The sequence below is a fragment of the Coregonus clupeaformis genome, chromosome 7, assembly GCF_020615455.1.
Source record: "Coregonus clupeaformis isolate EN_2021a chromosome 7, ASM2061545v1, whole genome shotgun sequence".
NCBI lineage: Eukaryota > Metazoa > Chordata > Actinopteri > Salmoniformes > Salmonidae > Coregonus > Coregonus clupeaformis.
Genome location: NC_059198.1, coordinates 9198704 through 9214271, shown reverse-complemented (window position 1 = coordinate 9214271; position 15568 = coordinate 9198704). Strand labels below are relative to the sequence as shown.

Below are 15568 nucleotides of genomic sequence, written 5' to 3'. Positions count from 1 at the left end.
CACCTTCATCTAAAACTCTCACTTCCTCCATCACATAAAGAGATCTACCCTAGACTACCGGCTCTTACTCCTCTCTCTGACGACACAGCAGAACCAAGCAGGGAGCCTGACTGAGCAGAACATTTCCCCATCACTAAAACAGGTAGGCCTGCTTTCAACATCCTTCTCCTTCTAATCTCACACCCACCATGTGACTGATAGTCCATAATTGCTGTTACTTTATATGTTCATGCACAGCAGTCTTAACTGTAGGCCTACACACACACACACACACACACACACACACACACACACACACACACGCACACACCATTATTGACATGTACTCAGGTCCTGGTCCTTATAACATTAAGGCACACTCTGCAAAGGCTTGTTGCGTTAGATTAATGTCTACCAAAGGGGTCTTGTGATGCAAAAATGCTACAAGAACAATGAAGCCTAAGTCTTTAGCCAAGGGATCCAGAGTCAATGCTAAGGCGCAGCTTCAGATTTGAGGAAGTAAGGTCTGCAAATGGAGGTAAATTCTATGCTCGCTCTTTTAGAGTTGACATTTTACAGCATAAATGTATGGGCTGTAGGCCAGAACTGAGTCATTGTGTGCACTAATATTCTTATTGATAAATCTGAAACCTGTGAAATGTAGCCTATGCATTGAACATGAGGACTATCCACTGACAGTAATGCATGACATACACTACAAACCATAAATTGGACGACAATATTTCAACCAGTTGCATTCTCTTTGGGTATAGCTCACAAAAATATCATATCATATACGTATCTGCCAACTGTTTTAATGTGTGAAAAAGGAGCATTAGAGAGGGACGAAGACAGCATGAGTGTGAATGAGACGGAGAAAAAGATGGTCTGTGGTTTTGTTGCTTGTTCTGAAGGATGTGGTCTAACTGTTGCTGTATGTTCCTGGTTCACATGATTTCCACAGAGCAGTGGAGTATGCCTTTCAGTTTGCCTCTTTAGTCCCATATGCTCATATTTCCTTCAATTCTCCATCTTGTCTCGCTCTCTGTGTGGGTTCATCCTTATGACTAGATGTGAGTTAAAGCGTTGCACAGAGCCACAAGTGTACATCAGATAATAAAGACAAAAAGAAACAGCTGCAGACTGGAGGATGTAGTTGTGCAAGTTTTTTCTTCTCCTTTTCGCTGCTTTTCCTGTATTGTATTTCCTTCCTGTAGCTTTGTGTCTGTATGTTTCTGTCCTCACTATGTGTTTGTCTTGTGGTCTAACTAGGGAGTGGGGCAGTGATGCTCATGTTCTTAAGACACAGTATTCAAATCCCTGCATTGCTCTTCATATCCTGTAAAATGTTTCTACTTGCATTTGTGTATTATTTATGCAAATGATGAGCGGTTCCATTTATTTCACAGATTACTGGTTTTCTTCTACAGTGAGGGAAAAAAGTATTTGATCCCCTGCTGATTTTGTACATTTGCCCACTGACAAAGACATGATCAGTCTATCATTTTAATGGTAGATTTATTTGAACAGTGAGAGACAGAATAACAACAAACAAATGTTATCAATTGATTTGCATTTTAATGAGGGAAATAAGTATTTGACCCCTCTGCAAAACATGACTTAGTACTTGGTGGCAAAACCCTTGTTGGCAATCACAGAGGTCAGACGTTTCTTGTAATTTGCCACCAGGTTTGCACACATCTCAGGAGGGATTTTGTTCCACTCCTCTTTGCAGATCTTCTCCAAGTCATTAAGGTTTCGAGGCTGACGTTTGGCAACTCGAACCTTCAGCCCCCTCCACAGATTTTCTATGGGATTAAGGTCTGGAGACTGGCTAGGCCACTCCAGGACCTTAATGTGCTTCTTCTTGAGCCACTCCTTTGTTGCCTTGGCCGTGTGTTTTGGGTCATTGTCATGCTGGAATACCCATCCACAACCCATTTTCAATGCCCTGGCTGAGGGAAGGAGGTTCTCACCCAAGATTTGACGGTACATGGCCCCGTCCATCGTCCCTTTGATGCGGTGAAGTTGTCCTGTCCCCTTAACAGAAAAACACCCCCAAAGCATAATGTTTCCACCTCCATGTTTGACGGTGGGGATGGTGTTCTTGGGGTCATAGGCAGCATTCCTCCTCCGCCAAACACGGCGATTTGAGTTGATGCCAAAGAGCTCCATTCTGGTCTCATCTGACCACAACACTTTCACCCAGTTCTCCTCTGAATCATTCAGATGTTCATTGGCAAACTTCAGAAGGCCCTGTATATGTGCTTTCTTGAGCAGGGGGACCTTGCGGGCGCTGCAGGATTTCAGTCCTTCACGGCGTAGTGTGTTACCAATTGTTTTCTTGGTGACTATGATCCCAGCTGCCTTGAGATCATTGACAAGATCCTCCCGTGTAGTTCTGGGCTGATTCCTCACCGTTCTCATGATCATTGCAACTCCACGAGGTGAGATCTTGCATGGAGCCCCAGGCCGAGGGAGATTGACAGTTATTTTGTGTTTCTTCCATTTGCAAATAATCGCACCAACTGTTGTCACCTTCTCACCAAGCTGCTTGGTGATGGTCTTGTAGCCCATTCCAGCCTTGTGTAGGTCTACAATCTTGTCCCTGACATCCTTGGAGAGCTCTTTGGTCTTGGCCATGGTGGAGAGTTTTGAATCTGATTGATTGATTGCTTCTGTGGACAGGTGCCTTTTATACAGGTAACAAACTGAGATTAGGAGCACTCCCTTTAAGAGTGTGCTCCTAATCTCAGCTCGTTACCTGTATAAAAGACACCTGGGAGCCAGAAATCTTTCTGATTGAGAGGGGGTCAAATACTTATTTCCCTCATTAAAATTCAAATCAATTTATAACATTTTTGACATGCGTTTTTCTGGATTTTGTTGTTGTTATTCTGTCTCTCACTTCAATAAACTCTCCCTAAACTGTCATTTCTCTGTCTCTCTCTCTCTCTGTCTCTCTCTCTCTCTGTCTCTCCTCTCTCTCTCTCTCTCTCTCTCTCTCTCTCTCTCTCTCTCTCTCTCTCTCTCTCTCTCTCTCTCTCTCTCTCTCTCTCTCTCTCTCTCTCTCTCTCTCTCTCTCTCTCTCTCTCTCTCTCTCTCTCTCTCTCTCTCTCTCTCTCTCTCTCTCTCTCTCTCTCTCTCTCTCTCTCTCTCTCTCTCTCTCTCTCTCTCTCTCTCTCTCTCTCTCTCTCTCTCTCTCTCTCTTCTCTCTCTCTCTCTCTCTCTCTCTCTCTCTCTGTCTCTCTCTCTCTCTGTCTCTCTCTCTCTCTCTGTCCATGTAAATGTTGTATGGCATCATACGCGACACCTCCTTTTATAGGGGTGCCGGGTTAGAGCTCACTGGCTACAGTAGCAGTCTGCATATTCTTAAATATAATACCCACCTGATTACTCTACCACAGTGCATTAAAAACTCTGTCCCTCTTCCTTTTTTTTTTCTTATCTCTCCCCTTAATTCTCTGACACTACCCCCCCACCCAACTCTATCCCTGTCCTCATCTCTCCCCTCTCAGGCCACCATGTCCAGGAAGGTAGTCAGGGCCAGTAAGTTCCGTCACGTCTTTGGCCAGGGGGTGAAGGCTGACCAGTGCTACGATGACATCCGCATCTCCCAGATGACCTGGGACAGCAACTTCTGCTCCGTTAACCCCAAGTTTGTGGCCATGATTGTGGATGCCAGCGGAGGAGGGGCCTTCCTAGTGCTGCCTCTGAACAAGGTGGGCATGAGCAGAGATACAGAGGTCAAAGTGAATGCCTTAAGTGAAGTTAGACGTTTTCAGGCCTCAAAAGTGGTCTAACGTCCATGTCCCTCTCCATCTGTTGTGTAGATCTATCCATATGCCTCAGTTTCAAATCTTTGAAAATGTCACCTTCATTCATGCCTAGGTTTGCCCAACTACGCTATAATTTTGATGAAAATGGTATTGAAATTGCTGTGTCGTTTGTACAGTGTTCTAAGAACCATGTTTTTTGAACATTTGAATTTTGAATATTGCAAGGCGTCATCACACATTGTGCTGAATAAGGAAGTTTGGGGCAGAGTTTCGGTTCTACACGTTACTCGCTCTCTCTATGCTGTTGCTAGTTTTTCACCATATTTGGAGCGCTTCAGTGAAACACAGTCTTGACAGGATGTGGCTAGGGCGCAGTATAGTGCAGCTGCATATACAGTCAGGTCCAAAGTTATTAGCACACTTGATAAAGATGAGCAAAAAAGACTGTATAAAATAAATAATACAAATACTGAGCTATTTACTGAGCTAGAGTTATATTGTCATGCCATCTGACTATAGCACTGCCTGGAGTTTGATCAACGGCATTGGCACATGGATTGGAACCGGTGCTATGGTCAGATAACATGAAAATATGCACACCAGTGGTGGGTTTGACATTGAAAAACAGAAGCATATGTGGGATGCAGGTACAGTATCAGCATGGGACGAATGTGCTGCAATATCAACAACAAACATATACACTACATTACCAAAAGTATGTGGACACCTGCTTGTCGAACATTTCATTCCAAAATCATGGGCATTAATATGTGGTTGGTCCCCCCTTTGCTGCTATAACAGCCTCCACTCTTCTGGGAAGGCTTTCCACTAGATGTTGGAACATTGCTGCGGGGACTTGCTTCCATTCAGCCACAAGAGCATTAGTGAGGTCGGGCACTGATGTTGGGCGATTAGGCCTGGCTCCCAGTCGGCGTTCCAATTCATCCCAAAGGAGTTCGATGGGGTTGAAGTCAGGGCTCTGTGCAGGCCAGTTAAGTTCTTCCACACCGATCTCGACAAACCATTTCTGTGTGGATCTCGCTTTGTGCACGGGGGCATTGTCATGCTGAAACAGGAAAGGGCCACAAAGTTGGAAGCACAGAATCATCTAGAATGTAATTGTATGCTGTAGCATTAAGATTTCCCTTCATTAGAACTAACGGGCCTAGCCCGAACCATGAAAAACAGCCCCAGACCATTATTCCTCCTCCACCAAACTTTACAGTTGACACTATGCATTGGGGCAGGTAGCGTTCTCCTGGCAGCCGCTAAACCCAGATTCGTCCATCGGACTGCCAGATGGTGAAGCGTGATTCATCACTCCAGAGAACACGTTTTCACTGCTCCAGAGTCCAATGGCGGCGAGCTTTACACCACTCCAGCCGACGCTTGGCATTGCGCATGGTGATGTGCGGCTGCTCGGCCATGGAAACCTATTTCATGAAACTCCCGACGAAGAGTTCTTGTGCTGATGTTGCTTCCAGAGGCAGTTTGGAACTCAGTAGTGAGTGTTGCAAGCGAGGAAAAACGATTTTTACACGCTACGTGCTTCAGCACTCGGCGGTCCTGTTCTGTGAGCTTGTGTGGTCTACCACTTCGCGGCTGAGCCATTGTTGCTCCTAGACGTTTCCACTTCACAATAATAGCACATACAGTTGACCGGGGCAGCTCTAGCAGGGCAGAAATTTGACAAACTGACTTGTTGGAAAGGTGGTATCCTATGACAGTGCCATGTTGAAAGTCACTGAGCTCTTCAGTAAGGACATTCTATTGCCAATGTTTGTTTATGGAGATTGCATGGCTGTGTGCTCGATTTTATACACCTGTCAGCAACGGGTGTGGCTTAAATAGCCGAATCCACTAATTTGAAGGGGTGTCCACATACATTTGTATATATAGTGAATATAATGATCTTATAGTGGTCACTATCTAGATTGATTTTGAATACTTTATGGGATATTGAAGCATAAAGGTGTAACTGAAAGACTTTGACATTAAGTGTATGCATATTCATATATAGAACAGATAGATATAACATAATTTTGTCTCATCTTCATGGGTAGACCTCTTGGACTTTCCTGTAACAGGGACGAATAATAGTCCTGTCAACCCAAATTCACAGTGCATTTAAGGCCTAATGATGTGGTCAAAGGGAGCCATTGTTCTCCAATGAACGATAATTTGATTTAAAGGTAGACAGCGAAATGACGTTGCCACGGGCAGCACTGCAGATATTGAGATGAGTGAGATGCAAGACTTCTCCCTCACACAGTCACACAAAGTATCTGCGCATACGCACGGGTTCGCTTCACGCTCTTACATCGTGGGAGCCACGGGACCAAAACAGCTGAGAAGTTGAGCCTCGCGCTTCAACGCTCTTAGTTGTTGTGGAAATTGACCCACTATGCTGTTTACTTTCTGCATCTACGTCATATCGCTGAGTCTACCTTTAAGCCTCTTGATTTATATGTTGGAGAAGATTATTTTTCTGTCACTTAACTACTTTGGCAACCTATTGTATAGTTAATACTACAGCAATATAACCAGTATTTGGTAACTGTATTATTGAGACAGTGAGTGACTAAGAGGTTTTTGGACGGCAGCGGATTGTTCATGAACAATGAAGGCAGGGACATTAGGAGAAAAATTTGAATTAAGTTTGAAATAAAACATTATGCCACTTACATTTACATTTTAGTCATTTAGCAGACGCTCTTATCCAGAGCGACTTACAGTTAGTGAGTGCATACATTATTTTTTTATACCCCCCGTGGGAAACGAACCCACAACCCTGGCGTTGCAAACGCCATGCTCTACCAACTGAGCTACATGTACTGTACATCCTTAGTACATTATTGAATGTAGATGGTTTTGTTTTGGTACCGTGAATGGTGGGCGAGGGCCAACGTGACAGATTGGGCCAACAGTCCAGATTCTGTGTGTGTGTATGTGTGTGTTCCCCCAGGGCCATGGGAACCCTGCAGCCTGCTAGTGCTCTCCCAGCAGAGTTCTCTGCTCTCTAAGGCTAATTTGAGGCATAGCTTTAAAATTGGCATCAGCTGACTGAGTTCCTCTCGTCTGAACCCTCTCTAGGTCTCTCTCTTGCCAAAACCACAGTGGTAGCAACGCTCTACATCTCCATGTGTTCTTACTGCATACTGTAGTATTTGTCTCCTGTTTGAGCCATCAGCTTGTGTGTGTGTGTGTGTTTGTGTATGTGTGTGTTTGTGTGTGTGTGTGTTTATTTGTGTCATAGTAACTCATCTTTTTCCTTTGTGTCTCCCTGTAGACGGGTCGTATTGACATGTCCCAACCCACAGTCTGTGGACACACAGGCCCAGTGCTGGATATTGAGTTCTGTCCTCACAACGACAACATCATTGCCAGTGGCTCAGAGGACTGCAGTGTCATGGTAAGTAGAGGTCACAACCTTTCACTGGCCATAATGTTGAGCTTGTTAAGTAGAATCATATTATGAACGCACATACTGTAAGGACACTGTGGCCTATGTGTTGATTGAATATGTCCTTGTGTTATCCAGTTGACCAGTGTTCTGTATCTATGTACTGTGTTAACTCAGTGTAATAATATACCCTCCTCTTCCTCTACCATCGTTCAGATTTGGGAGATCCCGGACGGTGGCCTGGTCACGCCCCTGAAAGACCCCGTGGTGAAGCTGGAGGGGCACTCCAAACGCGTGGGCATCCTCAGTTGGCACCCCACTGCCCACAACGTGCTCATGAGCGCAGGTATAGCACTGCTCTGATGCATTGCCTCAGAATACACGTGCCTCTTCAGCTGTAAACATAAGTGGAGTAGCACTGCATGGCTTAACTGCCTGTTCCTCCGTCTCTCTCTCCCCTGGCTGCCAGGCTGTGACAACGTTGTGATCCTGTGGAACGTGGCGTGTGGCGAGGCCGTGGTGAGGATCGACTCGGTCCACCCTGACCTCATCTACAGTGCCTGCTGGAACAGGGACGGCTCCCAGATCCTCACCTCCTGCAAGGACAAGACCCTACGTGTGATGGACCCCCGCAAGGGCACCGTCATTGCCGTGAGTGCCCCCCTCCCTGCCCCCCTCAATACCACAGGAGAACCAGCCACCCTGGAGAGTCAGATGCACCTAGCTACTAGGTTTAATGTCATAGATATAAATAGAATCACAGTCAGTGATTAGTTCATATAGTTCCCTTCACGCGTCTTTGATAGATGAACCTCCTTCCTTGAGTGTCTCTCTTTCCCCGAGTCTGTATCTCTCTCTCTCTGCCTCTCTGTCTCTCTCAGGAGAAGGAGAAGACCCATGAAGGCTCCAGGCCTGTCAAGGCTGTGTTTGTGTCCGATGGGAAGATCCTGAGTACAGGCTTCAGTCGCATGAGTGAGAGGCAGGTGGCACTTTGGGACCCGGTGAGTGTTATGAGACAATTATGAACATCTTATAAAGGCTTATGAATGGTGTCTTAAGAACCGACATGACCTGTATGTGTTTGACAGAAGAGCTTTGGGGAGCCGCTCACCCTGCAGGAGTTGGACACCAGCAGTGGCGTCCTTTTGCCCTTCTTTGACCCCGACACTGGCATCGTCTACCTCTGTGGCAAGGTTAGAGTTGATCACATACACACGCACACGCACGCAAACACACACACACATCACAGGAGGCTGCTGAGGGGAGAACGGCTCAAAATAATGGCCGGAACGGAGCTAATGGAATGGCATCAAACACATGGAAACCATGTGTTTGATGTGTTTGATAACGTTCCACTAATTCCGCTCCAGCCATTACCACGAGCCCTCCAACCTCCTGTGACACACACACTATGGTTTACTAACCATTCATTTCCCTGTCTCAGGGTGACAGCAGTATCCGGTACTTTGAGGTGACGGATGAGGCTCCCTATGTTCACTACCTGTCCATGTATAGCAGTAAGGAGAGTCAGAAGGGCATGGGCTACATGCCCAAGAGGGGCCTGGAGGTCAACAAGTGTGAAATCGCCAGGTAACCACACAGAGTCATGGATATTTTCACTCGCCAATATACACACACATACACACAAGCGCTGCTTGTAAAATGGGAACGTATGTTGTTTTATTCGCCCTCCACCAGGTTTTACAAGCTCCATGAAAGGAAGTGCGAGCCCGTTGTCATGACGGTGCCCCGCAAGGTAAATACATTTTTTAAAATTACTATAACTCAAAGCATGTGTGATTCTTCAATATCTCACTTTCCCTTTCTCTCTGTCTCTATCTCTCTCTCTTCAGTCTGACCTGTTTCAGGAGGATTTGTACCCAGACACCATGGGTCCAGAGCCGTCTGTGGAGGCCACTGAGTGGTTTGAAGGCAAAGAGGGCCAACCTATCCTGATCTCCTTGAAGGAAGGTTTTGCGCCAACCACCAAAAACAAAGAGTTCAAAGTTCACAAAAGTCTTCTGAAGACCACTTCAGCTACCGTGGGGCATCAGCACGATATCAGTGGGGTAAGGACATGGCTGCATCTACCTACATGCTTTGATATATCTGTGAATATATACTGTATTTTAGATATGGCCTCCTCTTTTGCACAGTTGACCAAGAATCCCCCCTCCCCTTCTCCCTCTCTTTCTCTTTCTCTCTCTCTTTTTCTCTCTCTCTTTTTCTCTCTCTCAGGAGGTACATGCCTTGCAGGCGGAGGTGAAGACTCTGAAGGAAACAGTAGAGGAGCTGACCAAGCGTGTGAGCGAACTGGAGAGCAAGAATTGAAATAGAGCGGTTGGGTTAGAGAGGGAGCTGATGGAGAGAGAGAAATGAGCAGGAGGTGTAAAGAGGAGAAGAGAAAGAGGAGAGGAAAGTGAAATAGTTTGAAATAGTTGTGGATGTTTGAAGGAAAGATGGTTAAAGGGAGAGTTGGAGACAGGATCCATCAATATCAGGAGCCCAATATATTTTGGGCTGGAAGCTTGAATTCGTTTTTTTGTGTGAATTATCACATTTATAGAGACTTGTTTTTAATATATGCTCTTACATAGTTGGAAATAAAAGTCCTCAATATTTTCAAAATATTTAAACGTGTTTTGCTTTTGTTAACATTTCCAAACGCCATCTAAAGGATGGCACACCTGAAGGAGATGACAATAATTTGTATACAGAATAAAATAAAAACATGTATTTATTATTTGATACACAAAAGTAAAAGACAAGCTGATTTACATAAGTAAAAAAATTGTGATCTCATGGACGTAAATTATATATACAGTCATTTGACTATACCTCTATTTTGAAATGCATGAACACTTGAGTCCCTAACCTTGCTCTCTGTTGTTCATTCATGGCATTATAGAAACCCGTCACCCAGCATAAAAAAACTAAACGAGATAACACATTACAACAGGGGTGTCAAACTCATTTTGCCCTGGGGGCCGCATTTGGTCTTCAACGAGGTACGGAGGGCCACATTGAAAATTGGTCCATCGTTTTTGGAATTTCCGGTGCTCCCTGACTGTCTCACTTTCATTTCGGTGATTATTAGCGAGCTGGACACAGTTAAGAAACTGTATGAATGTAGGTACATGTACATGATCATTTCTACAATTTCTATTTGGTTTTAGTAATTTTATAGTATATTGAGTTAGTCCCCCCCCCCAAAAAAAAAGAAACATATATTTGTATTTTAAATGTAAAAACTCAAACCACTGTATTGGACCACCCTCCCTTTTCTTGTTTCCATTCTGTCTGACCCATTTCCTTTCCATCAAACTATCTCTATACTCACATACAGTGGGGAAAAAAAGTATTTAGTCAGCCACCAATTGTGCAAGTTCTCCCACTTAAAAAGATGAGAGAGGCCTGTAATTTTCATCATAGGTACACGTCAACTATGACAGACAAATTTAGGGAAAAAAATACAGAAAATCACATTGTAGGATTTTTAATGAATTTATTTGCAAATTATGGTGGAAAATAAGTATTTGGTCACCTACAAACAAGCAAGATTTCTGGCTCTCACAGACCTGTAACTTCTTCTTTAAGAGGCTCCTCTGTCCTCCACTCGTTACCTGTATTAATGGCACCTGTTTGAACTTGTTATCAGTATAAAAGACACCTGTCCACAACCTCAAACAGTCACACTCCATACTCCACTATGGCCAAGACCAAAGAGCTGTCAAAGGACACCAGAAACAAAATTGTAGACCTGCACCAGGCTGGGAAGACTGAATCTGCAATAGGTAAGCAGCTTGGTTTGAAGAAATCAACTGTGGGAGCAATTATTAGGAAATGGAAGACATACAAGACCACTGATAATCTCCCTCGATCTGGGGCTCCACGCAAGATCTCACCCCGTGGGATCAAAATGATCACAAGAACGGTGAGCAAAATCCCAGAACCACACGGGGGGACCTAGTGAATGACCTGCAGAGAGCTGGGACCAAAGTAACAAAGCCTACCATCAGGAACACACTACGCCGCCAGGGACTCAAATCCTGCAGTGCCAGACGTGTCCCCCTGCTTAAGCCAGTACATGTCCAGGCCCGTCTGAAGTTTGCTAGAGTGCATTTGGATGATCCAGAAGAGGATTGGGAGAATGTCATATGGTCAGATGAAACCAAAATAGAACTTTTTGGTAAAAACTCAACTCGTCGTGTTTGGAGGATAAAGAATGCTGAGTTGCATCCAAAGAACACCATACCTACTGTGAAGCATGGGGGTGGAAACATCATACTTTGGGGCTGTTTTTCTGCAAAGGGACCAGGACAACTGATCCGTGTAAAGGAAAGAATGAATGGCGCCATGTATCGTGAGATTTTGAGTGAAAACCTCCTTCCATCAGCAAGGGCATTGAAGATGAAACGTGGCTGGATCTTTCAGCATGACAATGATCCCAAACACACCGCCCGGGCAACGAAGGAGTGGCTTCGTAAGAAGCATTTCAAGGTCCTGGAGTGGCCTAGCCAGTCTCCAGATCTCAACCCCATAGAAAATCTTTGGAGGGAGTTGAAAGTCCGTGTTGCCCAGCGACAGCCCCAAAACATCACTGCTCTAGAGGAGATCTGCATGGAGGAATGGGCCAAAATACCAGCAACAGTGTGTGAAAACCTTGTGAAGACTTACAGAAAACGTTTGACCTGTGTCATTGCCAACAAAGGGTATATAACAAAGTATTGAGAAACTTTTGTTATTGACCAAATACTTATTTTCCACCATAATTTGCAAATAAATTCATTAAAAATCCTACAATGTGATTTTCTGGATTTTTTTCCCTCATTTTGTCTGTCATAGTTGACGTGTACCTATGATGAAAATTACAGGCCTCTCTCATCTTTTTAAGTGGGAGAACTTGCACAATTGGTGGCTGACTTAATCCTTTTTTCCCCACTGTACAAACATACAGAGGTGTACTACATGCTCTACACGTAGTTCTTGTTGGTGGCGGGGGCTGAGGCGCTGTTGCTGTAGTACTTAGCGGTTCTTCCCGAGCTGCCAGATTTGGCTCTGCTGAAGCACATGAGCAGGCCTCCAGCCAGAATCAGCAGCACCCCAGCAGCCCAGCCAATAAAGATACAGGTTCCCAGCTCCATCTTCTGGGCCACAAGGGGGTTGTAGAAGTCGCTGATGACTTTGTGGGCCGACCAGCTGACGGGAATGATGAGGAGGAGGCCAGACACCAACAGGGCGATCCCGGCCACAAGGCTGATCTTGGGCTTGATGTCCTCGTTCTCCACACAGGTGGTGAAGTCGGCGCCGGCGAACAGGATGAGGATGGCCAGGGAGGTGACCATGCAGCTGATGATGGTCATGGCGCGGGCCGCCTGCAGGTCAGATGGCAGCACCAGCAAGGACTCGTAGCTCTTACACTGCTGCTGGCCCGTGCTCTGCACCACACAGTTCATCCACAGGCCCTCTTCAGTTTCCTACACACAGAGACAAATAGTTACAGTAATACACACGCCATTCATTCATTACAGCTTATTTTACTTCAGCATATTGCATCCATTCTACATTTTTTGAGTTTTTAGAGCCATTTGAGTCAATATAATTTTAGAAAGTATTTTGCGGTTTAAAATGTAAACCACATAGGTCTAATAAAACAGTTGATCTGCTCAGTACCTGTGCCGTTACAATGTTCTGTCCTGTAAATGATGACACTCTCCACCTAGGGATGGCACAGCACACAATGCCCCCGATCAGGCCCAGGACCCCAAGGGCCACACATACAATCTGTACCCCAGCAGATCCCATCCTGGAAGAGATAGAGACAGAGAGAGAGAGAGAGAGAGAGAGAGAGAGAGAGAGAGGGGGGGGATATAAAACAGTTCACATGGTATAAAAGGAAGTGTGGTTGCTTTAAATGTAGAGATGGAATTACATGGTCATTTCTGTTATCATCACCAGCAGAGTATCCAACAAACACCTACACACACATACTTACACACACTGACTCATTCCCTATGACAGGCCTGTACAGGTCAGGATCGTGTAGCTCAGAACTGCATTTAAAAACAAAGTCTCAGAAAGCACAGCCCTGGGACAGAGTCGTGTTGTGACAGGCCCGGTCTATCTCAGCATGCTGCTGCAGCTCAGTGGCATGCTGCTGCAGCTCAGTGGCATGCTGCTGCAGCTCAGTGGCATGCTGCTGCAGCTCAGTGGCATGCTGCTGCAGCTCAGTGGCATGCTGCTGCAGCTCAGTGGCATGCTGCTGCAGCTCAGTGGCATGCTGCTGCAGCTCAGTGGCATGCTGCTGCAGCTCAGTGGCATGCTGCTGCAGCTCAGTGGCATGCTGCTGCAGCTCAGTGGCATGCTGCTGCAGCTCAGTGGCATGCTGCTGCAGCTCAGCTGCATGCTGTCACTCCTAGTCTCACTGAGACTTCAACATCTCCTCACCTGGATCCACTCAATCTCACCTAGCCATGCGAAAAAGTCCAGCAAATGTAATCTGCTCCTTAATGTTGTCATCCCTTTAGCTGAGTACAACTTCACTAAATCAAGCCCAAAGAGCTTTTCTTCTACCCCAACACTAAGTAGCCTCGCAAAACGTCACACATTTATCTTTATTTTCTCCACTGGATCATGTTATATATTCCATCTAACCTACTCTCATTGAATTAAGAAAACATGCAATAGTGCTTACTTGGACCCACTCCTTATATTGAACTGGACAAGAACAGGCAGACTAGTAAAACAAATACATAAATGTGTATTTTCTTCTCACAGGGACCCATAGAGGTGAGGATACGAGGGAGAGGAGGAGGTCGAGAGGATAGGGGTGAGTTGGTAAGAACAAAAGTACTAATAGTGATTGTTGCTGCTTATAGATCCTGGTGAATCACTGAATCCTGAGCATAATAATATAATAATAATAATATGCCATTTAGCAGACGCTTTTATCCAAAGCGACTTACAGTCATGCGTGCATACATTTTTGTGTATGGGTGGTCCCGGGGATCAAACCCACTACCTTGGCGTTACAAGCGCCGTGCTCTACCAGCTGAGCTACAGAGGACCACACATAACATGAAGGCATTATGTTTGGTCGTCAATGGAATAGAGTATGAAAACATTTCTCATGCCATATTGAAAGAAGTAGCGTATTTTGGATGAACCATAGTCTTTCACAACAGATTAATGTCAAAATTAAAAGTTTGGGTGGAAATGTGCCTCAGAACTTATTATCTTTTAATCGATAGAGAGAGAAAAAAAGTTGATTTGTTTGTACTTATGGCCTGAATCATACATACCTTCATCTGTTTGAATTAAGTGGAGGTTTAGACACTCATAAAAGTATAAGGATGTTCCATGCATGTGTCTGCCCCCTAAACATACCATCAATAGGAATTTATTTTAAACTTGATTGGATAGGTTACTCCGCTAAGAGTTATAATGCAGTTATAATGCAGTATGGAGCTGGTATGTTTCATATTTGAAATAGCACAAAATCAGACATACAAGTAGAAAAGTTTAACAAATACCTTATGATGTGTCCTCTTGTCTTGATTGGAAATTTGAAAAGTAAAGTTCTGTGTCAAGGGTTTTCCTTCTCTTTAAAAAGGAAATTCTACTCTCTTAATTCAGGTGTTGGTAGTTGATCTGTGTAAAGCAGTGGTCTGTTATGTAGCTGGTGTGTGATGTGAAGGGGTTTTGTAGTGGAATGTGAGGTGTAGGGTGGGGCCGGGAAGAACAGGAGAGAGAGGGAGGCGGGATGTACCTCACAGCCAGACTGGACTTGTCTCATGCCTCTCTTTCCCTCTCTTTTTCCAGCTTTGATTTGTGTTTCCAGTATTGATATTCCAGGTTTGTCACAACTTTTTAGCAGTGTTGGGGAAGCTACTCTGAAAATAGTTTACCAACCTACCAATTACTTCACAGTGGAAGAAGTTAAGCTACAGTGAGGGGAAAAAGTATTTGATCCCCTGCTGATTTTGTACGTTTGCCCACTGACAAAGAAATGATCAGTCTATCATTTTAATGGTAGGTTTATTTGAACAGTGAGAGAAAGAATAACAACAACAAAATCCAGAAAAACGCATGTCAAAAATGTTATAAATTGATTTGCATTTTATGAGGGAAATAAGTATTTGACCCCCTCTCAATCAGAAAGATTTCTGGATCCCAGGTGTCTTTTATACAGGTAACGAGCTGAGATTAGGAGCACACTCTTAAAGGGAGTGCTCCTAATCTCAGCTTGTTACCTGTATAAAAGACACCTGTCCACAGAAGCAATCAATCAATCAGATTCCAAACTCTCCACCATGGCCAAGACCAAAGAGCTCTCCAAGGATGTCAGGGACAAGATTGTAGACCTACACGAGGCTGGAATGGGCTACAAGACCATCGCCAAGCAGCT

General features: G+C 44.8%; 2 protein-coding genes across 2 annotated transcripts; one reads left to right on the top strand and one right to left on the bottom strand.

Moving 5' to 3' along the window:
• The first annotated feature begins 35 nt into the window (after window positions 1-35).
• Window positions 36-9791, top strand: LOC121569532 (coronin-1A-like). The gene is made up of 11 exons (XM_041880581.1): window positions 36-142; window positions 3498-3701; window positions 7048-7170; window positions 7378-7507; window positions 7631-7812; window positions 8043-8162; window positions 8250-8354; window positions 8606-8751; window positions 8860-8917; window positions 9015-9230; window positions 9400-9791. The coding sequence occupies exons 2-11, from the start codon at window positions 3504-3506 to the stop codon at window positions 9490-9492; spliced, it is 1371 nt and encodes a 456-aa protein (XP_041736515.1). The 5' UTR covers window positions 36-142; window positions 3498-3503; the 3' UTR covers window positions 9493-9791.
• A 2264-nt stretch (window positions 9792-12055) lies between these two features.
• Window positions 12056-14851, bottom strand: LOC121570530 (claudin-4-like). Its single transcript, XM_041881999.2, has 3 exons — window positions 14694-14851; window positions 12835-12967; window positions 12056-12638 (listed from the first exon to the last, which is right to left on the bottom strand). Exons 2-3 carry the CDS (start codon window positions 12964-12966, stop codon window positions 12135-12137), a joined length of 636 nt encoding a protein of 211 aa, XP_041737933.1. The 5' UTR covers window position 12967; window positions 14694-14851; the 3' UTR covers window positions 12056-12134.
• Window positions 14852-15568: the final 717 nt, after the last annotated feature.